At 35.0% G+C, this 26,188-nt stretch overlaps 2 protein-coding genes across 2 annotated transcripts; both read right to left on the bottom strand.

Annotated features, from left to right (window-relative positions):
- Positions 1–6,663: 6,663 nt before the first annotated feature.
- Positions 6,664–7,605, bottom strand: LOC122733053 (olfactory receptor 13D1-like). The gene has a single exon (XM_043973549.1). The coding sequence runs from the start codon at positions 7,603–7,605 to the stop codon at positions 6,664–6,666; it is 942 nt and encodes a 313-aa protein (XP_043829484.1).
- A 17,397-nt stretch (positions 7,606–25,002) lies between these two features.
- On the bottom strand, positions 25,003–25,944 carry LOC122733044 (olfactory receptor 13D1-like). Its single transcript, XM_043973537.1, has one exon. It carries the CDS (start codon positions 25,942–25,944, stop codon positions 25,003–25,005), a length of 942 nt encoding a protein of 313 aa, XP_043829472.1.
- Between the last annotated feature and the right edge of the window lie 244 nt (positions 25,945–26,188).

The raw sequence follows: 26,188 nt of genomic DNA, 5'->3' as shown, positions 1-26,188 counted from the left end.
CAGAAGAGATGACATTTGATTCAAGATGTAATAAAGAGCCTAGACTTCACTTGACACAGTAGGGAATATTATGGAAGATGGGAATTGGGGACAACTTACTTCTAGCAAGTCAATGATTAAATCATTTAAGGAAAGAAGAATAGGAGGTGATGTTAGTTTCCTAGGCATAAGGGTATTAGTTTGTAGTATTTCCACAAATATTGATCATATTTTAGAAAAACAACAATTAAAATCAATTAAATAAAAACAAAAACATTAAAAATAAAAGAAGAGATAAACAAAATTAATGAAAACATTTAATAAATAAATAAAATCGATTAGTATTTGGTGAAAATAAAATTAGACAAACCACCAATTTGATAAAAAGAGAGGAAAACAAAATTATCAAAGTAAAAAAAATTAAAGAGTTCATACATGAAGAAGAAAAAAATGAGTTTATTAGAAAATGTCTTGCCCAATTAGATTTTGACAAAACAAATAAATAAAATGAAGTGCATGAATATAAAATATAAAACATCCAGATTAAAAGAACAAAAAACACTTAGGAGAACTTAACCCATTCTCAAAAAACTTGAAGTAAAAAAAGGAATCTCCAAAGGAAAAAAGATGATCAAATGAATTTGCAAATACATTTTATCAAACATTGAAAAGACAATTAAATTCAATATTACTTATTTTGTAATAAGCAAGGGATAGAAGTCATCCTAACTAAAGAAAGCTTTCTATGGGAAAAATATGGGCTTGATACCTATAACAGGAAGAGGTAAAGCATAAAACAAAAGTCACAAATTAATATTTTATGAATATCAATGCAAAATATTTTAAAAATTAGTGAAGAAGCTACAGTGTCATATTAAAAAAGAATATATGTTTTGACCAATTTGATTTATACAGGAAAGCAAGGTTGGTTCAATATTAGGGAGCCTATGGAGCAGCTAGGTATTACATCATATAGAGAACTGACCCTGGAATCAGGAAGACCTGAGGTAAAATCTACTCTCTGACACTTACTAGCCATGTGACCCTAGACAAGTCACAACTCCAATTGCCTCAAAAAAGTACTGCTGTAAGGAAGACTATAATAAGACATGAAATTAATTTAAAAACTAGAAAATTACTATATAACAAGTACTAAAATAACTATAAATGTCACATCATTATAAAAAGATGCAGAGAAAGTTTGTGAAGTAACAATTTATACATATTTTAATATTTTATTTTTATTATGATTACAGGTAAGAACAACTTTGACAGTTCTTAAAAAAATTTAAGTTCCAAATTTTTCTTCCTTCCCCACCTTCTCTTCCCATTCACTGAGAAGGCTGTAATTTCATATAGGTCATACATGTGCAGTCATGCAAAAAACTTTCCATATTAATCATGTTGTGAAAGAAAATGCAGATCACAACCGAAGCAAAACAAAGTTTTTAGAAACGTATGTTTCATTCTACATTTAGATTTCATCATCTTTTTTCTCTTCAGGTGGTTAACATTTGTCTTGGATCTTTGTATTACTGTGAATAGCTAAGTCGTTCACAGTTGATCATTGTACAATGTTCCTATTATTGTATACTCTGTTCCAGTTCTGCTCACTTTACATCAATTCATGTAAGTCTTTTCAGGTATTTAAAAATAATCCTGTTTGTCATTTCTTATGGCACAACAGTATTTCCTAGTCAGTTCCCAACTGATGGGCATTCCCTCAATTTCCATTATTAGCCACCACAAAAAGAGCTGCTATAAATGTTTTTTCTACATATAGGTCCTTTTGCTTTTTTCTGTGATCTCTTTGGGATTCAGACAGTAGTGGTATTGCTGAGTCAAAGTGTATGAATAGTGTTATAGCCCTTTGGACATAGTTCCAAATTACTCTCCAAAATGGTTGGGTCAGTTTCCAACTCCACCAACAGTGCTTTAGTGTTGCAATATTTCCAAGTCCCTTCCAACATTTGTCATTATCTTTTCTGTCATATCAGTCAATTCGATAGGTGTCAAGGGGTACTACAGAGTTGCGTTAATTTTCATTTCTCTCATTCATAGTGATTTAGAGCATTTTTCATATGATTGTAGATAGCTTTGATTTCTGTGTCTGAAAACTGCCTGTTCATATCCTTTGATCATTTACCAATTGAGGAGTGACTTGTATTCTCATAAATGTGACTTAGTTCTTTCTATATTTTAGAAATTAGGTCTTTATCAAAGAAACTTGCTCTAACATTTTTTCACAATTATGATTACTAACTCTGTATTGCTCTCCATGCTGTTTCCCCCTTCTCTCTTTCTTCTTTCACCCTATTCCTATTCTGAGCACCACCTTCTCCAATCTGCTTTCCCTTCTATCAGTCTCCCATTTTATTACCCACTTCCCCTATTTGCCTCTTGACTAAGATAGATTTTTATACTCAACTGAACATGTATATTCTTCCCTCTTTGAGCCATTTCCAGTGATAGTAAGGTTGTCTGTTAACCCCATAGCTTTCCCTCTGCTATAAAAGCTCTTTTACACCTATGTGAAATAATTCACCTTATACTACTTCTCCCTTTCCTCTTCTCAAAAGGCCATCTTGATTTCTCACTCCTTAATTTTATTTTTTAAAATATCATCCCATTATATTCAATTCACACGTGTTCCCTCTTTCTATGTACACTCCTTCTAACTGTCCCAATAAAGATTTCATTTTTAGGAATTACACACATTATCTTCCCACATAGTAAGGTAAATAGTTTAGCCTTATTGAAACCTTTATGATATCTCTTTCCTGTTTACTGTTTTATACTTCTCTTGAGTCTTGTATTTGAAAGTCAAAATTTCTATTCAACTCTGGTCTTTTCATAAGGAGTACTTGAAAGCACTTTATTTCATTAAATTTTCATTCCCTTACCCCCAAAAAAGTCATACTCAGTTTTGCTGGGTATATGATACTTGGTTATAATCTTACCTCCTTTGTATTTCAGGATCATATTCCTAGCTCTCCAATCCTTTAATCTTTTTTTAAATTTTTTTAGTAAGGCAATTGGGGTTAAGTGACTTGCCCAGGGTCACACAGCTAGTAAGTATTAAGTGTCTGAGGACGAATTTGAACTCAGGTATTCCTGACTCCAGGGCCGGTGCTCTATCCACTGCGCCATCTAGCTGTCCCTCCAATTCTTTAATCTAACAGCTGCTAAGTCTTGTGTTATTCTGACTATTCCATAATATTTGAATTGTTTCTTTTTGGGTGCACGCAATATTTTTTACTTGACTTGGGGTCTCTGCAATTTAGTTACAATATTCCTTGGAGTTTTCATTTTGGGATCTCTTTCAGGAGGTGACCAGTGGATTCTTTTAATTTCTATTTTACCCTCTGTCTCCTTGATAATTTTTTGAAAGATGATGTCTAGGTTCTTTTTTGATCATGGCTTTCAGATAGTCCAATAATTCTTTTTTTAATCATAAAAGTATTTTATTATTTTCCAGTTATATGTAAAGATAATTTTCAACATTTGTTTTCATAAGATATTTAGTTCCAAATTTTTCTTCCCCTCTCCCCCTCCCAAAGGCAGAAAGCAATCTGATATAGGTTATATGTGTATAATCACATTAAACATATTTCTCAGGAATCTAATAATTTTTTTCAGAGAAATGAGGGTTAAGTGACTTGCCCAGGGGTCACACAGCTAGTTATTGTCAAGCATCTGAGGCCAGATTTGAACTCAGATCCTCCTGAATCCAGGGCTGGTACTTTATCCACTGCACCACGTAGCTGCCCCAAGTCCAGTAATTCTTAAATGATCTTTCCTCAAACTGTTTTGCAAGTCAGTTGTTTTTCCAATGAGATATTTTACATTTTTCTATTTTTTTCAGTCTTTTTATTTTGTTTTATTATTTCTTGATGTCTTATGGAGTTATCAGCTTCCATTTGTACAATTCTAATTTTAAGGAATTATTTTCTTCAGTGAGGTTTTGTACCTCCTTTTCTGTTTGGTCAGTTCTATTTCTTAAGGAGTTGTTTTAGACTTCAGTGAATTTTTGTACATCTTTTTTTTTTTTTAATTTGGCCAATTCTGTTTTTGATGGAGTTCTTCTCTTCACTGGATTCTTGTGCCTCTTTTACCATTTTTCCCATTCTGTTTTAAAGGGTTTTTTGGGGGGGTCAATGAAGGTTAAGTGACTTGCCCAGGGTAACACAGCTAGTAAATGTCAAGTGTCTGAGGCCAGATTTGAACTCAGGTCCTCCTGAATCCAGGGCTGGTAATTTATACACTGTGCCACCTAGCTCCGCCCCCCCATTCTGTTCTTAGAGGTTTTTAAAAAGTATATTTTTGTGCCTCCTTTAGCAAGAAGTTGACTATTTTTTCATGATTTTGTTGTATCACTCTTATTTCTTTCCTCAGTTTTTCCTTTACTTCTCTTATTTGATTTTTCAAATTCTTTTTGAGTTCTTCCAGGAAATTTTTCTAGGGATGGGCTGAGACTAATTCACATTTTTTCTTTGATGCTTTTTTTTTTTTTTTTTTTTTTTTTTTAGTGAGGCAATTGGGGTTAAGTGACTTGCTGAGGGTCACACAGCTAGTAAGTGTTAAATGCCTGAGGCCGGATTTGAACTCAGGTACTCCTGACTCCAGGGCCGGTGCTCTATCCACTGCACCACCTAGCTTCCCCTTCTTTGATGCTTTTTGACTTTGTCCTCTTTTGAGTTTGTGTTTTGATTTTTCCTGTCATCATGGTAACTTTCTATGATCAGGTTCTTCTTTTTTAGTTTGCTCCTTTTTCCGTACTGTTATTTGACTTTAAATTTTATTTTAAAGTTGTGTTCTGCTCCCAGCCTTGAGGGGGAATCATTCCAAACTTCAGGTATTTTTGTGTACATGTTTTCAGAGCTAGTTCTGGGTTTCTGTCAGTTTTCAGTTCTTCCAAGGTGGTATTATCTAAGGAGAGATGTGTTCAGTGCTCACCTGGCCTGTACTCTGGTGATCTGTGAATGACCACCAACAATTTTTTTCTGATTTGAAACTCTGACCAGAGTCCCTGCTCCCCTCTGGCCATATGCTTTAGTAATATGCTAGTGCTCTTTCTCTCCCTGGTATGGTGATCAGGAACAGTATAAAGGAAATGCACCCAGTGCCATCAAAGGGATACCCATAATCTTTTGCTGTCTGAATTCTTTACCATTTGTGGGTTGAGGGCTCTAGAAGCTGCCATAGTGCATTCAGTATTTTATTTTATTCTTTTTTTTACACTGACTAGAATTATTTACTTTTAAAAAATATTTTGTTTTTTCCCCAATTACATTGAAAACAAATTTTAACATTCATTAAAAAAAATTTTGATTTCCAAATTCTGCCCCCTCCCCCCTCCAAGATGGTAAATAATTGTATATATACTATACATATGCAATGATGGAAAACATATTTCCATATTATGTTATGAAAGAAGACACAAATTAAAAAACAGAAAAAATAAAGTGGAAAAAAGTATGATTCGATTTGCATTAAGACTGCATAAGTTCTTTCTTTGAATGTGGATAGTATTTTTCTTCATGAGTCCCTTGGAATTGTCTTGTATCACTGTATTGCTTGTATTAGCTAAGTCAGTCACAGTTTATGATTGTACAATATTTCTGTTACTATGTATGATGTTCTCCTTTCTTGCTTACTTCACTGCATCAGTTCATGTAAGTCTTTCCAAGTTTTTCTGAGGGTGTCCTGCTCATAATTTTTATAGTAAAAATAATATTCTATCACAATCATATATCACAGTTTCTTCAGTCATTCCCCAAATTGATAAGCATACCCTCAGTTTCCAATTCTTTGCCACTATTAAAAGAACTTCTTTAAGTATTTTTGTACATATAGGTCCTTTAACATTTTAAAATTTCTTTGGTATACAAACTTAGAAGTGGTATTGCTGGATCAAAGTTTTATATCCCTTTGGACATAGTTCCAAATGGCACTCCAAAATGGTGGATCAGTTTACAACTCCACCAACAGTGCATTAGTGTCTCAATTTTCCCACATCCCCTCCAACATCTATCATTTCCCTTTTCTGCAATATTAGCCAATCTGATAGGTGTTAGATACTTTGGAATTGTTTTAATTTTCATATCTTTAACTGACAGTTAATTAGAGCATTCTTCATATGACCTCAGATAAACAAGTATTTTAACAACAGTTTCTTTTTTTTTCTTTTTTTTTTCTTGCAGGGCAATGAGGGTTAAGTGACTTGCCCAGGGTGACACAGCTAGTAAGTGTCAAGTGTCTGAGGCCGGATTTGAATGCAGGTCCTCCTGAATCCAGGGCCAGTGCTTTATCCATTGTGCCACCTAGCTGCCCCTTTAACAACAGTTTATAATAATTCCTGTGATTATAACATTCTTAAATAGGAAATTTAATTATCCATCATCAACTCATGCTTACTCAGCTTGAATTTGTGTGATGTCTTTTAATGAAACATAGCCTAAACCCCAGCCTACAAAGTGGCAAAGCTACCAAGGCAGTAAAGAAACAGAATGAGTTGAGAGATACTGTACTTTAGCTATTTGTTACCTCTGTACAAAAGAATGAAAATTGCACTTTCTACTTTGTAGTCATATTCACACATATTTCCATGAAGAGCAGTGCTACCACTGGATGCAAAGGAATGCATCTCCCATACAAAACAAAGGGACTGAAACCTCATATTTTTCATATTTTTCTTAAAAATAGATTTCTCAATATAATTTTCTCCATAGCCCCTTTCACCTCCTTGTTCCTTAAACTGTAGATGATGGGGTTCAACATTGGTGTAACAACTCCATAGGATAGCCCAATGATCTCATCAGAAGTCTTTGATTCCTTGGACTTGGGCTTCATGTACATGAAAAGAGCAGACCCATAGAACAAAATCACCACAGTCAAGTGGGCTGAGCAAGTGGAAAATGCTTTTTTCCTCCCCTCACTAGAGTTAATTCTCAGGATAGTAGAGAGGATGAAAACATATGAAAAGAAAATGAATAGCAGAGGAGTGATTAAGAAAATGATACTTGCAATTGTCATGATAAACACATTGAGGGAAATGTCTACACAAATTAGCTTGAGAAGGGCCAGTATCTCACAAGTAATATGGTCAATGATATTCCCACAGAATGGCATCATCATAGCAAGTACAGTTTGTACTAATGAGTTCAGACACCCTGTAATCCAAGTCCAAGCAGCCATTTGCACACAGAGTTCCTTATTCATGATGATGGTATATCTTAGGGGATTACAGATAGCGATGTACCTGTCATAAGCCATCACAGCCAGCAGCAGACACTCTGTGGACCCCAATCCAAGTGACATAAACATCTGAAGTGCACACCTACTGAAAGAAATGGATTTTCTCTTAGACATAAAATTTACCAGAATCTGAGGAACAGAGGCAGATGTGTAGCAGATATCCAGGAAGGAGAGGTTCCCAAGGAAAAAGTACATAGGGTTATGAAGACGGGGATCCAAGATGCTGATGATAATAAGGATACTGTTTCCCAGAAGAATCACTAGGTACATCAGTAGGCAGATCACATAAAGAAATATCTGGAGGCCTGGGTACTGAGAAAGTCCAATCAGGAAAAACTCAGTCACTGCTGTGTAATTCCCCTTCTCCATGTTTTTTCATCTGTGTCACCTATTGGAGTGATGGGAGGATACTGGTCATAGCAATTGGATTGAAAGTAATAGTGATTGGGGCAGCTAGATGGCACAGTGGGTAGAGCACCGGCCCTGGAGTCAGGAGTACCTGAGTTCAAATCTGGTCTCAGACACTTAACACTTACTAGCTGTGTGACCCTGGGCAAGTCACTTAACCCCAATTGCCTCACTAAAAAAAAAAAGAAAGTAATAGTGATTTATATGTGTATTGTTTATAATTAGTGATATTTCTTTTAATATTGGTTAATAATTTTATTTGATTTCCATAGATGGGTAGAAAGAAGAGAAGAAAAACATGCATTTGAACTTAAACAAAAAGCTAATATTAATAATTGTAAAAGTTTAATAAATTTATCAGTTTTAATTTCTAATATGGCAAATATTTAGAAATATAAACAACATAAACAAAAATTCCTTGGTTTGCTCATTAAATTTTTGTTTTATTTTGATTTTGGGTGGGGCAATGAGGGTTAAGTGACTTGCCCAGGGTCACACAGCTAGTAAGTATCAAGTGTCTGAGGCCGGATTTGAACTCAGGTCCTCCTGAATCCAGGACCAGTGCTCTATCCACTGTGCCACCTAGCTGCCCCATCTCATTAACTTTTAAGAATTTAAAGGGGCCCTGAGACCAAAAAGTATTATGTGAATGTTGACTCTTACTATTATTATGCAATCAAGTTTTAGCAAGACCAACATCTGACATTTCTTGCAATAGCAGTTGTAGATCAAATTGAGGGAGAAAGCACAGTTAACTCTGCACCAAGAAGCTCAAAAGTGTGGCCTAGGCAACTAGGATGTGTTTAAGGTTTCTTGCTGAAGTTTACCAAATTCCGTGAACCCTTTCCTTTGATCCAATTCTATATATCTTCCTATTACCCATCCTTGGCATTTAATCTAAGTACAAACTCTCTTCATTAAAGAGTTTCAAGTACCTGTTATCTTTAGTATCTTTATTAATGACTTAGATAAAGACAGATCATATAAGTATAACAAATTTGGAAATTATATATATGGGAAGGCAAGATAAATGAATAAAAATAATTTATTAAATAGCTTTCATGTGTCTGACATAGTACTAGGTGTTGAGCATACAAATACAAAAGTGAGAGAGTTCCTGCCCTCAATAAGTTTATATTCCAGTAAAGGAGACAATGCAAATAGGAGATTGGTGACCAGACAAAGTACTCAGTTTGGGCAGCCACAGGAATGGTAAGTACAGTGAAATAAGTGGAGGTCAGATCCCATTCAGAAATGGTGGTATTACTCAATTTGATTATATTTCTCAGCAAGACATGGAAGGAAGGCAGGATCTATAGAGACAGCAGGTAAGGCATCTGACTGTTATGTAGAAGAGGGATCTGACCTCTTGTTTAAAAAGAGAATGCAAAACTGACGATGGCTAAAATTGCAAAGAAGCAAATTTAATCCTTACATAATCTAATGGAAGTAAGGTGTTTGTATTTGATTAACTCTGGTATAAGACAAATTGTAGTAAGTATAAAGGTTGAGAAAATTGTAAGAGAAATTCAATGAGAATTTCAAAAAAGAAATTCAGTAAGAGTCCATCACTTTCAGAAGAGATGGATGAATGGTTTTGGAAGATGTCACCCTGGAAATTGGTCTGGGAGGAAAAGATTTTTAAAATAGTTAGGCATAGGAAGGTTTCATTCCTGGGTTAGGGAACACAGGGAACAAAAGCAGGGAGATGAAAGATGGCAGGGTAAGAAGGAGGGGAGAATGCACGGTCCACTTTGGACCATGTAGAGTAGTGCCTGGAAAGGAAGGTTGGATCCAGATTGAGAGGATCTTCCAAGCTCAGCTTTGCTTGAAGGTCACCAACCTGAGATGTCCCTAAGATACTGAAAAAAAATATAACAATAAATGTCCTAAAAAAGGAAAAGTGAGGATGAACCCTCCAAAATTGGTTCTAACATAAAGTCTAAAGTCAAGAAACAGACAGAAAGAATGAGAAAAAAAGAATTCTACCATGAAACTCCATTATGGTACGCTTAAGACACAAACCCAGATGAAAATGACCCCAAAACATCTACAAGCAAAGATTCAGAGAAAAACTCAGCATGAGACCAAATTGAACTGTAACTCATGAAAGTAAGGTGAGTTACAGAAATAGTTAAGAAACATTTTTTATAAATGAAATGAGAGCATGATGAAAAAATTGGAAAAAAGTGAGAATCATAGAAGAGAGAATTGTAAAGGAAATGAACAGCTTTGCACCATAGGCACAACCTTGCCTAAGGGCAATGGGATTCACTGAAGGTTTTTGAGTATAGAAGAGACTATTACCAGAACAGTGCAGCAAGAAAAGTTTTTTGGCAGGAGTCTAGGTGAAGGATTTAATAGGGAAGAGACTAGTGACACAGATACTAGCTAACAGCCTATGCATTTGTATAACAGGATGGACTTGGAATAAAGAATGACTAAATTAAAATACTGCCATAAGCAAATCACTTAACCTTTCCATATACTATCCTCCTCCGTTTCCTACTCTCCTCATCTTTAAGTCTCTAAGGTGCAGAGTTGTTGCCTAACTGGATTGGTAGGGAAATTTTATCATTGGGACTTCTCTACACCATTGTATGTATACACATACACACATACATACATACATACGTATGTGCGTATATTTACATGCATACTTATATGTGTGTATGTATGTACACATAAATACATATGTATATTATATTATATAATAAATATGTTTATATATGAACACATACATACACATGACAAAATGCAAAGGTAAATTATTTACTCATAATTGGTATCAAAGAAGTTTTATGACTGGGTGATGGGTGAGAGTGGTTACCCTGATGATTAATAATTTGAGGAAATGAGCAGAAAATATCATATACCTTGGGGACAGCTAGGTGACACAGTGGATAAAGTACTGGCCCTGGATTCAGGAAGACCTGAGTTCAAATCTGACCTCAGACACTTGATACTTAATAGCTGTGTAACCCTGGGCAAGTCACTTAAACCTCATTGCTCTGCCCCCCCACCCCCAAAAGAAAGTATCATATACTTGATACTTGAAGTATAATATTAGAGCTGGATATTACCTGAGAAGTCATTTTGTCCACATATTTTGTGGAATGGGAAACAAAGGGCCAGAATTAATTTCAATGCAGGGACTGGAATGTAGGAACTCGGTCTCCTAAATCTTAGCCCAGTGCTTCTTCACTCAGGTTATTGACATTTGGCTTTTCTTGGGGCACTATTGGTATTGGCCTTTCCAAGGGGAAGATCCCCTAGTCTTATGATTCAGGGTAAGAACCTGAGAAGGGAGAGAGATCTTCCAGGCACACCTTGACCCTAAGTTCAACCACTCAACTGGAGTCTACTCTGAGGGAAAGTTTAAGTAGCTTGGGAGGAGGAAGCTTCCCAGGTAGGGGATACAGAAACATTCTGAGAAGATTAGACCCTCTAGCAGTATAAGGAAAAGAATAAGAGTTTATTAAGTGCCTACTCTGTGCAAGACAGTGTGTTAAAAACTTTATAAATATTATTTCATTTGATTCTCACAACAACCTGGGGAAATAGATACTATTATTATCCTGATTTTATAGTTGAGGAAATTGAGGCAAACAGAAATTAAATGACTTGTGTAGGGTCACAAAGTTAATAAGAGTCTGAGACCAGATTTGAACTCAGGTCTTCCTGAGTCTTGGCCCAGCATTCTATCCACTGCGTCAAGAAGAAATACTCTTTGCTTCACTTGCTCCACTCAAAGCACCCCTCCCCCATGTATTTGAGAACTAATCAGGATAGCCTGCTTCCCAATTCACATTTAGTCCTTGGGCTATCTTCTCTTTCTGGACCTCAAGACAAATTGTACTGTACAGAGAGATTGAACAAGTGTGAGAGAGTGGAGACATATTCTAGATTAATAGGACTGATCCTAAGAATCAGAGAGGGGTTCAGTATCTCCCACAGTTCTACCAACATTCAGCAGCAGATGATTTTTGATACTTTTATTTTAAAGGTTACCTCTATGCCATTAAAAGGTTAAAAAGAAAGCCTAATGCACAACTCATGTATATTCAAGCAGGAATTACTGAAGGATATAAGACACAGTTGGCAGCAGTATGATTAGAGACTGGATTGTTCTTTTTATTAGACATAAAAATATTTTAGTTTTGACATTACTTTTTGAGAGTCTGCTTTTCAAATTTTATTGAAAGTTAGTTGTTCAGAGTGCAGATTAAATTTTTCTGAGCTCATGGCTGGTGTTTCTGAGAAACACCCTTGATATACATTAAAGATACTCAATATCCTCAAAATTAGCACTATTATCATACACAGTGACCTTGTGACATGGTAGTTTTCTTATGATAGATTATCTAATCTGATTGGGTATTAATACTTATTTTTAGAATAACCTTGAAATAAACTACTGTTATCTAAAAATTGGAGTGGGGTTTGGCAAGCCCTTTTGCAAAAATAACAAAGAAAATAAAAAAAAAAACACTGAATATTTAGCATGCAACTTATGAAGTTATAAGAAAATATCACCTAAAGAAAGCTATTAACTCATATAATATCAATATCTAATATTTATATAGCATAATATAGACAGATCAGTCAGATAGAGAGATAGAAAGATAGAGACGGGGACTTGATCTATAATTTCATTGGTATAAGGAACTCCCAAGTGAGGAAATTCCCTCTATCAATGCAGATCTCCACCTTCTCTTGAAATCATATTTTTCTCATTACCTAGATTACTCAGAGATTGTCACCTGCCCAAGGTTACACAGACAGCATAGTTGAGATGTGGGATTTGAACCCAAGTCTTCCTAGCTCCAAGGCAAACTCTATCCACAACACCAAATTGTCTCTCATTAGCGCTAGAAGGATATGTTATAGAACAAAAAATTTAAGAACAAGAAGGGAATTTAGAAACTAGAACATAGAATGTTTAAATTAAAATGGTCTCTTAGAAAAGAGAATTTGGAATGTCCATGCTACAAGGGACTTTAGAACATAGAAGATAGAATTGCAGGATGAAAAGAACATTAGAACACAGAATATAATAAATACTTGTTTAATGCTAGTACAATGAACATAGAATGTGAGAGCTACAATGTGCTATGTTTGTAAAGGAGACACTTGACTACCAAAGAAAATAGAGAGATGTCTCACTACTAGAAATGCTAGATAGGGGAGGGGGAAGCTAGGTGGCACAGTGGATAAAGCACTGGTCCTGGATTCAGGAGTACCTGAGTTCAAATCCAGCTTCAGACACTTGATACTTACTAGCTGTGTGACCCTGGGCAAGTCACTTACCCTCATTGCCCTGCCAAATAAAAAGAAAAAAAGAAATGCTAGATGGAATTCAATAAAAGTCGAACTGATACTGTAATCATTAATGAGCAAGATGAATGAGAGTCTAATTGTCAGAAACACTCTTTCCTACTTCAACAAAAATACATCTTCAGGTCCCCTGTTCAATATGTGTTTTCTTCATTTAAAAGCACTTGAGATTCCATGTTATTATGCCTTATCTTCTCCTATATATTTTACATTTCTTTTTCATTCAACATCTTTCCCAAGTTGCATTGCCAATTCCCACTTCCATTTTCATCTCTGAAGATCACCCTTCCCAGAGTCCTTCCAACCATTCTTATTTACCTCTCAGATTGAGATGCAGGCCTTCTCCTTTGTTTATATCAGGTCACTTGGCTGCTGTTTTCCCAGAATTATGAACAAATAAACTATTTTAAATACATTTCCAAAAATGTATGGTGGCTTTAGGTAGCATCAAATTTATAGATATGCACCCTGATGCTATATCCTTTTTGTATGTGAGGCTGAAATTACTTTTACTGAAGGCATTTTACAACTTCCACTTTCTTCCTAAGTTGTTACTATGATATTAGATGGACAAAAGAGTCAGATTTTTACAATTTAGAAATACTGTAACAAATTGACAGGATCAACAGGATGCCACTACTCTTACTACTCTCATGACAATAGCTTGCATAGAGAGGGACATTACATTTCCAGAACTACTGTAAATGTATGTGACAACTTCTAGTCCATGGAAATTTCCAAAGGATCAACTATTGGGTACAAATGCCAATTTAACATTCTTCTTCCCACCACAACCCCGCCTGAGTGTTTTTAGAGACTTTGTATTCCCTGAAGTCATTTAAAGTGGTATGAAAGAACTATGTGGAAGTTAGCAATCTTTCGATGCTTTAGGGATAAAGTACTAACAACCTAATTACAACAGCATTAATAGGTACAAGAAATGGCACAACGAACAATGTGAAACAGGAAAGCTCAAGTTTCTTCCTGCCTGGACAAACCCTGGGGGAATGACATAGTTATCTGGGTGATTCAGGCCATATTTCCTTTCTGGATATTTATAACTACTGAAGATTCTGCATCAAAATCATTAATCTATTTCATACATTCATAGATATTTTGTTCTCTAATTCTCCCCCCCCCAGCAGATTTGGACATGTGCAGTGTTATGTAAATCCCATTTCCAATCCATTCTGGAATATTGGTAGCTATGAGAGGTGAAGCTATGATTTCTTTGTCAGTCAGTCAACTAGCATTTTAAAAGACTGACTATGTGCCTCACAGTATCCTAAATGATAGGGATACGAAGAAAGGCAAAAAATTAGTTCTTACTCTCAAGGAGCTTGGTTTTATGGAGGAGACAATATGCAAGCCACTATGTGCAAACAAGATGTACATACAGGATAAATTGAGGATAGTTTCACAAGGAAGGCACTAAGATTAAGTATGAATGGGAGTGGAGCCAAGATGGCAGAGAAAAGATAGGGATTCACCTGAGTCTCCCAAATTCCACTCTAAACAACTTTAAATAATGATTCAAAATTAATTATGAAGTGACAGAACCCACAAAAGGATGGAGTGAAAATTTTTTTTCCAGTCTAAGACAACTTAGAAGTTCAGCAGTACATGTCTGTAACACTGGGGTGAGAGTGGAATACAGCCCAGCCCAGGCAATGTCCCATCAAGACAGCAGTAGACCTGCCTCAGTTAGCCAGTAGTGAGACCCTGTGCCTTTGTGAAAGGCAACCAGCAACAGGCCTTGGAGGCAACTGAATAGGCAAGAGTCATTTCCAGAGCTCTCATCCCAAAGAGAGTAAGGGAATCAAGCAACTAATAGGAGGGAGATTACAGGGGTCTCTTTGCTGGCATGGGGTGCAGGACTCTATTGTGTTGCTCATATGTGGATGTAGGTTGCAATTCTGGGTTACAGTACCAAGTCAGAAAGGAGCACTAGCACAGTAGCACACACCAGCCACAGGAGAGAGGGAACCCTGGTCACAGTTCTAGGGCACTCACAGGCCAGAACACAGTGCAAGAGAGTAGTAAACACACCTTTAGATGATATCACCTTGAAAGAACTGAAAATTGACAGACCCATAGAATTAGCTCTTAAAAAGCTACACAAAAGGGCAGCTAGGTGGCACAGTGGATAAAGCACAGGCCCTGGATTCAGGAGTACCTGAGTTCAAATCTGGCCTCAGACACTTGACACTTACTAGCTGTGTGACCCTGGGCAAGTCACTTAACCCTCATTGCTCCATAAAAAAAAAAAGCTACACAAAAACCTGAATCTTTGAACAGTACTCCCTTCATTCTGGGAGAAGAGAACAGTAATAACATAAAGTGAGAAACAACAAAAAACAGGATGGAAAAATAGAAATTTAACTATAAAAAGAATTTGACTATAGAAAGATACTATGGTGACAGTGAAGAGCAAAACACAAACTCAGAAGAAGACAACAAAGTCAAAATAGCTACATCCGAAGCCTCAAAGAAAAACGTGAATTGCTCTCAGGTCCAAAAAAGAATTCTTGGAAGAGTTCAAAAATGATTTTGTAAATCAATGAAATCTATATGTTCTAAAATATTTATAGCAGCTCTCTTTGTGGTGGCAAAAAAATGAAATTGTGGGGATGCCCATCAATTGGGGAATGGCTGAACATATTGTGGTATATGATTGTGATGGAAACCACTGGACCATAAGAAATGATGATGTGAATAATCTTAGAAAAACATACATAGACTTGAACAAAATAATGGAGTGAAATGAGAAGATCCAAGACAACATTGTATACACTAACAGTAATATTGTATTAAGAAAACTTTGAACAAATAAGTCATTTTAACTATTATAACTACCCAAATTAACAAAGGACATGTGAAAATGCTGTCTGCATCCAGAGAAAGAAATGATAAATAGAAATATATAAAGAATAATTTTATGTATGTATGTATATATATATATATATATATATATATATATATATATATATATATTTGTGTCTAATGGTATCCATTGCTAGGGTGGTGAGTAGGGAAAGAAAAGAAATTTACATGATAACTTTTTTATATATTTAAAAGGAATAGCAAGTTGTATATAATAGAGTTTCATTTTCATGTGCAAACATCTTTTTATTATACCATGTTATGGAAGTTCTTGTTTTATTCTATAAATTTAAAATAATATAAATAAAAAGTTTAAAAATTGATGAGAGAGGTAGAAGAAAAATTGGGAAAATAAATAAGATTGATGCAAAAAAAAATGAAAAAAGAGCCAACAGTTTGGTAAATGTAGCACCAAAAATACTGAAGAAAATACCTTAAAAACAGAATAGGTCAATGGGTAAAAGAGTCACAAAAAATCCCATGAAGAAAACTCCTTAAAAAGTTTACTAGCTGTGTGACCCTGGGCAAGTCACTTAACCCTCATTGCCCCACCAAAAAAAAAAAAAAGCTACGCAAAAAGAAAAGAAAATTCCTTAAAAGTAGAACTAGCCAAATGGAAAAAGATACAAAATTCACTGAAGAAATCTTTAAAAAGTGGAATTGGTCAAATGGAAAAAGAGGTACAGTAACTAACTGAAGAAAATGATTTGTTAAAAACTAGAATTGGGCAAATGGAAGCTAATGACTTTGTGAGATATCAAGAAACAATAAAATAAAATCAAAAGAATGAAAAAATAGGAAAAAAATTTGAACTATTTTAATGTACAAAACAATTGACAAAGAAAATAGATGGAGAAGAATTATTTAAAAATTATTATACTGCTTTTGAAAGCTATGACCCAAAAAAGAGCCTAGACATCATCTAGCTGTGTGACTCTGGGCAAGTCACTTAACTCTCATTGTCCCACAACAAAACCAAACCAAACCAAAAGAAAAAAAAAAAGAAAAAAAAGAAATCTATCTTACTGTACATGAAAGTAGGAAATGAAAGAGTTAAGAAGTTGGGCAGGGGCAGTGCTGATAGAAGAGAGGACACAGTGCGTACGGTGGTATTCAGATACTAATATATATATGCGTATACATATGTATGCATATATATATAGTATTTAAAAAAATAAACATTTTATTTATAGTTTTGAGTTCCAAATTTTCCCCTCATTTCCTCCCTCCCCTCACCCCTCCCTGAGGAAGTAAGCAATGAGATATCGGTTATACATGTGCAATTATGTAAAACATTACCATATTAAGTAATTTTGTACAAGGAGACTTAATAAAAGAAAAAAATGAATGAAAGTGAAAAATAGCATACTTCAGTCTATGTTCAATCAATATCAGTTCTTTCTTTGGAGATATAGGTTTCATCAAAAGCCCTACAAACTATTTTTGAGGATGGACAGGGTGAAAGGAGAGAGTAGGACAAAGGGGGAAGGGTGGAAAAATAGAATGTAGGGAAATATGCAATTTTTAATCATAACTGAGAAAATATGTATATTAAGTTTCTCTGATCAAGGCCTCATTTTTCAAATATATAGAAAACTGAGTCAAATTTATAAAAATAAGAGCCACCCCAACTGATAAATGGTCAAAGATATAAACAAGATGTTTTTAGATTAAGTAATTAAAACTATCTATAGTCATATGAAAAATGTTCCAGATCACTACTGATTAGAAATATGCAAATTAAAACAACTCTCAGGAACCACCTTACAGTTATCGGATTGGCTAATCTGACAGAAAAGGGAAATGACAAATGTTGGAAGGGATGTGGGGAAATTGAGGCACTAATGCACTGCTGGTGGAGTTGAGAACTGAACCGACCATTTTGCAGAGCAATTTGGAACCATGCCCAAAGGACCACAAAACCATATTCACCTTTTGACCCAGAAATACCACTACTAGCTCAGTGGCCCAAAGAGATAAAAAAAGGAAAAAGGACCTATATATACAAAAATATTTATAGTAGCTCTTTTTAGTGGTGGCAAAGAATCAGAAGTTGCAGGGTTACCCATCAATTACAGAATGGCTGAACAAGTTGTGGTATGTGATTGTGATGGAATACCATTGTGCTATAAGAAGTAACAAGTAGAATGCTCAAAAAAACCTGGAAAAACTTACCTGCACCGATGCAAAATGAAAGGAGCAGAATCAGAAGAACATTGCACACAGGAACAGCAATAATGTATGATGATCTGTCCGAGCCCAGCTCTGGGCTCTGTTTGAGTTTTGTGACCAAAGCCAGACTGGGGTCTCTTGGGAGGCCCTGCCTCTGACCCTCTCCTAGGGATGGGTGAAGTGGGGTTCAGGACACCAGAGCCCCTAGCCTTTGCACCTCCCTGTAACTGCCTCCTGCCCCCTCCTTCCCCCTTAGCCCCTACTTTGGGATAGTATGAGCTCCATTTTGTACATGTGTGACTTGTCTAGTTATCAAACCAATAAATTCTGTAGAGCAGAAAAATAAAATAATGTATGTTAATCCACTGTGACTTAGCTCTTAGCAATACAATAATTCAATACATTTCCAAAGGACTCATGATTTAAAATGCTGTCTAAATCCAGAGAAATTACTGATGGAGTCTGAATGCATATTGGAGTATACTTTTAACACTTTCTTTAATTTCCTAGGTCTTTTTGTCTGTGTTTTCTTTCACAGTATGATTAATATGGAAATATGTTTTGCATGATTGCACATGTATAAATGTATAATTGCTTACCTTCTCAATGAGTGGGAATGGAAGGAGGGAGAGCATTTGTAACTCAATGTTTTAAAAAATGAATGTTAAAAACTTTTTACTTGCAATTGGGAAAATATTAAACAATTAAAAAGATTAAGAAAGAATTGCAAAAGTTTTTTGTAGAATATTCGACTTTAGCTGAAACTTAAAGGCAGGAAAGCTAGGAGATAGAGAGGATGAAGGAGAGAGTTCTAGACATAGGGGCAAGCCAGTGAAAACCCCTGAAATCAGGAGATGGAGTATTGTGAATGAAGAATAGCAAGGAGATCAATGTCATCAGATCTGAGAAAACAATAAGGTGAAAAAAAAATGGAAAAAAGAGGTCAGTTTATAAAAGTCCCCAAAAGGTTATAAAGCCAAAGGAGGATAGCTATATAATTAGGTCCCAAATATTATGATTAATGTGTCTATAGGACATTCAGGTTGAGATAGCTATTCCCTTAAAGTGGCTGTATTATTTGAATTTGCACTACAAATTTCCATTGGACTGGAACCAATTACATTTTACATCAGTAACTTAAATTGTTAAAAACTTAAAACTGTATACCTGTACCATCAAATAAAATTTCTTAATAACTATGCAAATTTTAACCCACAATTTGTGATAGCAATGTTTATTTTTATAAAAATGTTCTCAGGATTCTTCTTCCATTGCTTCTCATTCCCTTTTCCTGTCTTGTGTTCATATGTACTGTCTTCATTCCTCTGTTTTTTTCTCTTTGCATTACTTTACAAAAATCTTTCCCTATTTCTTTTATTCCTCATACTCGTCTAAATCATATTATAGTATTCTATTACACAAATATGCCAGAAATGATTTACTTTTCTCCTATTTTTGGACATGGAGATTGCTTCCGGTTTCTAATGACACCTCTGAAAATCTTTAAACATAACTCTTTAAAAAAATTAATAACATGGGGCAGCTAGGTGGTGCAGTGGATAGAGCAGTGGTCCTGGAGTCAGGAAGACCTGAGTTCAAATCTGGTCTCAGACACTTGACACTTACTAGCTGTGTGACCTTGGGCAAGCCCCTTAACCCCAATTGCCTCCCCCTCTCCCTCCCCCAAAAAGAAAAAAAAATAATGACATTTTAAGGATATATTCCCAACATTGTAATCATCAGACCAAAGGACATGCCTATTTTTTTCTCAGTATTGTCAGATTGCTTTCAAAAAGATTATACAAGTTTGAATTTTTAAGAGTAATTCCTATATATAACTTGTCATCTGTAATCATTTCTGCATTTAAATTTCCTGGGTTTAAATTATTATTATTATTTTGTTGTTTTGATAGATATGAGGTAATACGTCTAAGCTAAATATTTTTTTTAAAAAATAAAAGTATTTTATTATTTTCCAGTTACATGTAGAAATAGTTTTCAAAATTTGTTTATATAAGATTTCCAATTTCAAATTTTTCTCCCTCCCTACCCAACCACCTCCCCATAGAGAGCAGGTAATCTGATATAGGTTTTATATATACATATTAACATTAAACATATTTCTGCATTAGTCATGTTATAAGAGATGAATCAGAGCAAAAAGGAAAAACCTCAAAACAGAAAACCAACAGCACCAAGTACAAAAGAAATAGTATGGTCCAATCAGCATCCATATTCCACAGTTCCTTTTTTTTTTTTTTGGATTTGGAGAGTAAGCTAAATAATTTCTAAACAATTTGTGCTTCCTTTTGTAAAATTCATCTGTCCTTTCACTATTTATAAAATGTAGACTAGTAATCACCATAGTTACTTGTTTTTTAAAGCATTCCTTATATATTTTATATATCATGTTTTTGATCTGTCATATTCACCACAAATTAAAAATTTCTCATCTAGGTATAGCTCATTTGGGTATAATTATGGGTATAATACATTCCCTTCCAGATTGTTAATTAATCTTCCAAGTCCATCTGTGATAATGCATTCTTTCACCATTATAAATTTTCTCTGTGTTTTTCAAATGCATCTTTCATGCATATTTAGTTGGATATGTTTATTCCTTATTTTGGTTCATCAGAATATTTTCTCCCAGGTACCAGATGTGGTAGTAATCATTTTTGTGCTTTGTTTTTATATTTAGACAAAAGACTCTCTTCAGATTTTCTCTTCAGTGTGTATCTTAATATTCTCTATTACTTGTTTTTCTACATAAATTTATCATGATTTTTTAGAGTCCTATTAAAAGTCCATTGATATTTTCATTGTAACAGGTTAAACATATAATTAGAGGAATATCATAACTTTTCCTATATTAATATAATTCATTTGTCAACATCACCTATGCTTGTAGTTGCTTTTTTTCTTTTGTTTTGATTTTTAACATTTTATAATTGTCAATTTTCAGGTCCCACAGATGCATAATTTAGTTAATTTTCAAATATTTTCTTAATCATACACACATTCACACATAAATATAATGAATAGAGTTTCTTTTTATGATATTTTCTTGATAATTGTTGCAGATAAATTAGAATGCCTATTATGTTCTTGTTTATCTTGTATCCTGCCAAAATTACTGAATTCAGGTAGTTTCATTTTGAGACGGCTAAATTTTCTAGATATGTTATCATGTCATCTACAAAGAGTGAAATTTTGATTTCTTCATTTCCATTGTTAATTCCATAAATATCATCTTTGTTTCTTTTTACACTTACTAGCACCTCCAGTATTATATCAAATAACAGTGGTACTTGATTTTAAGGGAATAGTTCTAAACATTATCTCGTGTATGCTATTTTGACTCCTGGCTTAAGGTAAACTCCATTATGGTAAAGAAAAACTCAATAGCTTTTATTTTAAATGTTTTTATCTTGAATAATTATAACTTATCAGATGTCTTTTCTTCATATCTTTATAGTTGTGGTTTGCTTTTGTGATAAAATCAACATCTACCAGGGTTTCATTCCCAATATTGGTTAGGATGACAAAGCTAGGACTTGATTGGCAGATGGTAAAACAAAGCTCAAGCTCACCTTTCTGGTAAACTTTGTCTGTGTTTATGCAGCTTCATGGCAACTTCAGGACATTAAAAGGTCTACCCACTAATTGGAACCATTGCTTCCAGTCATCTGCTCTTTTTATTTGACTGAATCTATTCTTTGTGGTTTCCCAGTTGTTGGAAAATATTGGATATTATGTTAATTTCCTAATCATTGCTTGATTTATTTTGTTTTAAAAATTTCTTTAGAGTACTGCTCTAATTACTTTACTATGATTATTATCTAATTCAATTTCCCATTTTTTTCTCTTCCATCTCATTCATTGATGCTTCAAAAATCCACTGGATTATGAACTTCTTGAAAATAGAGCCCATCTTTTGTCTTTATATTGTCTGCACTTAGTTCAGTACCTGGAACATAGTAGGCACTTAATAAACACTTATTGATTGCTTTACTGACTGATTAATTTAAAATCCTGGGAGATAATTTTATGTTTTCTGACTTTTACATTGCAGAAGCTATTTATTGATTTAGAGGGTTTCTTTGCTGTTTCTGTTCAAATATGGAGATTGTAAAAATGCCTTAAGTTGGGGACAGGTAGTTGTTGCAGTGAACACTGGTCCTGGATTCAGGAGGACCTGAGTCCAAATCCAGCCTCGGACACTTGACACATACTAGCTATGTGACCCTGGGCAAGTCACTTAACCCTCATTGCCCCACAAAAAATATGCCTTAAGTTGAAAAATGCAGTTTTGTGGCAAGTATAAAGCTTTGGTCTAATGCAGGGTTGGGGAATTGTTTATTCTTTGTGGTCTCATTGATAGGAGAGAGGGAGATACAGGGAGTCCTCTTACTTTAGGGAACATGAGAGAATGGGGAAAATTTCCCAGAAGCTAAAGGGCTGAATGACCAAGCCAGGTAACTAACAAGTAATTCTCATTCTTGGAGCAGCTCCTTGATGCTTATTGGCTTAATTACATATTAACGAAGAATATTTTTTAAAAAGAAGAAAAGGAAATAAATGAGCAAAACTGATCAACACTTCAAAAGTATCTGACATACCATGTTACACATGGTTGGGTCCCATACTCTACAAAAGAGGAGAAATGTAGGTGATGTAAAAGGTAGATATAATTAATATACTTAAAAGAACAAGGAAAACAGCAAAATTAATATTACTAATTATTAGCAATGGTGTCATAGCATTTGCATTCATCCGAAAGTATATATAGGAAAGAGAAAATATACTAAAAAATCTCCCCCAAACTTCATTTGTTGTAGGTTTGAGGATCGAAACCTCTACATGTAGTCCATGTGGTATAAAACCACCTTCTTTTGGCTGCTACTAAATCAATTTCCTTTTTTGTTCTTATTTCAGGTTCTAAGGCAGTCAAGGAGTATAATCCAATTGTTCAGTTTTTTTCAATCATGTCAGACTTTTTACGTCCCCATTTGGGGTTTTCTGGACAAAGGCACTGGAGTGGTTTGCCATTTCCTTCTCCAGCTAATTTTAGAGATGAGGAAATTAAGACAAATGGGGTTAAATGACTTTCCCAGGGTCACACAGTTATTAAGTATTTGAGGTCAGATTTTCACTGAGGAAGATGAGTCTTCCTGACTCCTAGTCCAGCAATCTATCCATTGCACCACCTCGCTGTCCTCTATAATTTGATACTTCTACATTAATTGTGAAAATCATAATATCTATCAATAATTAATCAGCTAGGGGGCAGCTAGGGGGCAGCTAGGTGGCGCAGTGGATAGAGCACCGGCCCTGGAGTCAGGAGTCCCTGAGTTCAAATCCGGCCTCAGACACTTAACACACACTTACTAGCTGTGTGACCCTGGGCAAGTCACTTAACCCCAATTGCCTCACTAAAAATAATAATAATAATAATAATTAATCAGCTAGGCTCAAGGTTCCAAAAAATTTATTAATTTTGTTTAAAAATAAACAATCTGGAAAGGCATTTTTTTCATAAGATTTTTCTCATTTTTCTCCATATCAACCACCTAATTTTCTAGGCCTAAATAAATATCAAAGTTACTGAATATACAAGTTATGAAGAATGTAGAAAACAATAAAAGTCATAAATAATTGTTTAACATGTATTGCCTGTGAAAATGATAACAGCCAGAGTCACCTCTATCGTTGTTACTGTCGACTTCTCAATTGTGGTTACAATTCCACCATTCAGTGCTTTCTGTATAGCTACCAGAGTATACCAAGGAATTTCTTCATAATGTTTCTTCAACTTTTATGAACTGATGCAAAGTGAAACGAACAGAACTAGAAAAACAATGTATACAGTAACAAAAATATTATTTATAAAGATAATCAACTGTGAAAGAGTAACTGATCAATACAATAATCCACCACAATTCTAAAGGATTAATGATGAACATGCTACATACAGAGAACTGATGAACTCAGAATGGAAATCAAAGCATATTTTTTCTCTTTAATTTTTTTTTTGCTTTTTTTGCAACTAGAATAATGGGGAAATGTGTTTTGCATGACTTTATATGTACAATGGAGAGTGTTTTTCTTGCTTTCTCAATGTGTGGAGGAGGGTGTAGAGGGAAGGTGAAAATTTGGAACTGAAAATAGAAAATAATGTTTCTGCACAAGATAAGATGTAAACATATTCTCAGGGAAGAAATTCTTTTAGTCCTTTCTGTACCTCTGTCTTCCTGCAGACAGCATAGTTAAAGAACTATAGAATGACAGTTAAATTGTGAGTTTCTCATTACTTTTCCCTCTCTTGAGTGTCTCAAAGACACTCAATTAATTACACAGTTTCCTTGGGAAGTGAAGGGAAGGAAATAAGTAATTCCAAAGCCTGTACTGCATGTCAGACATTTTACTAAGGACTTTTTGAATGCTATTTCATATGATTCTCATCCAACCTTGTGGTAGATGCTATTATGATCCTCATTTTACAGTTGAGGAAACTGAGGAAGACAGAAGTTAAGTGATTTGCCCAGGGTCACACAGGCATTAAATGTCTGAGACTGAATTTGAACCCAGGTTTTCCTGACTTCATATAGAAAGCTTAAGTATTTTAACAATTTTATGTTAATTCCTCCAAATATGACATTAGTTCATATAAAATATTTTTTTCATTAACTAATGATCATTCAGTTTGTGTGTGTGACTTATTTTAATGAAAAGCACCCTAAACCCCAGGATATAAAGTAGCAATATCCAGAGGCCATATAGTAGCAGTACTAGTGGAGACAAAATGTGTTTTAGAAATATGAAAACTGTGTGCAAAAGAATAGCAATTACAAAGTTTCCTTTGCCAATAATCTTACATGACAACAGAGACAGCAGTGCTATCTTTGGATACAAAGCAATGAAACCCCACACATGAAAGAGGGGGACTGAAAGCCTCAAAATTTGTCATACTTTCTGCAAGAACAGATTTCTGCATAGAACTTTCTTCACAGCCCCTTTCACCTCTTTATTCCTCAGGCTATAGATGATGGGGTTCAGCATTGGGGTCACTACCCCATAGGAAAGCACAATGATCTCATCAGAAGTCTTTGTGTCTTTGGACTTGGGCTTCATATACATGAAAAGGGCTGAGCCATAGAACAAGATCACAACAGTCAGGTGGGCTGAACACGTGGAAAAGGCTTTTTTTCTCCCTTCACTAGAGTTAATTCTGAGGATAGTGGCAAGGATGAAAACATAAGAGATGAAAATGAGTGTCAAAGGAATGATTAAGATAATGATACTTGCAATTGTCATTATAAACACATTGAGAGATATGTCTACACAAATCAGCTTGAGAAGGGCCAGAATCTCACAGGTAATATGGTCAATGATATTCCCACAAAAAGGCTTTATCATGGCAAGTACAGTTTGTACCAGGGAGACCAGAAATCCTGCTATCCAGGTCCAAGCCGCCATTTGCATACAGAGTCCCTTGTTCATGATGATGGTATATCTTAGGGGATTGCAGATGGCGACATACCTGTCATAGGCCATCACTGCTAGGAGTATACACTCTGTTGACCCTAGTCCAAGAGAAACAACCATCTGTAATGTACATCCAATGAAAGAGATGGATTTTCTTTCAGATGTAAAATTAATCAGAATCTTAGGAATGAAAGAAGATGTGTAACAGATATCCAGGAAGGAGAGATTCCCAAGGAAAAAGTACATAGGGGTGTGAAGGTGGGGATCCAGGATGCTGATAATAATGAGGATGCTATTTCCCAATAGGATCACCAGGTACATCAACAAACAGAGCACATAAAGAGAAATCTGGAGGCCTGGGTAATGGGAAAGCCCCACCAGAAAAAACTCAGTTACAGCTGTGTAATTCCCTTTGTCCATAATATTTTTTTCTGTGTTACCTGTGGGAGTTATGAAAGGAAACTGGTCATAATAATGGGATTGAACAGTAGCAGTGACTTACATTTATATCATATACACTTTGAAGTTTTTATTTTTCCTTTGGTTAATATTAATTTTATTTGGGTTTCCATTGATAAGTACAGATTTTCACATATGTGACCAAAAGTACAAAGAAAAATAGTAATTCAAGCTTATGCAAAAACATAGCAGAGCTGGTTAATGA

This window comes from Dromiciops gliroides, chromosome 1, assembly GCF_019393635.1.
Source record: "Dromiciops gliroides isolate mDroGli1 chromosome 1, mDroGli1.pri, whole genome shotgun sequence".
Lineage (NCBI taxonomy): Eukaryota > Metazoa > Chordata > Mammalia > Microbiotheria > Microbiotheriidae > Dromiciops > Dromiciops gliroides.
This window is presented reverse-complemented; position numbering and strand designations above follow the sequence as displayed.

What these genes read in the sequence shown, in the direction of transcription:
- LOC122733053 (XM_043973549.1), bottom strand. Translation starts at nt 7,605, where the DNA reads ATGGAGAAGGGGAATTACACAGCAGTGACTGAGTTTTTCCTGATTGGA.
- LOC122733044 (XM_043973537.1), bottom strand. Translation starts at nt 25,944, where the DNA reads ATGGACAAAGGGAATTACACAGCTGTAACTGAGTTTTTTCTGGTGGGG.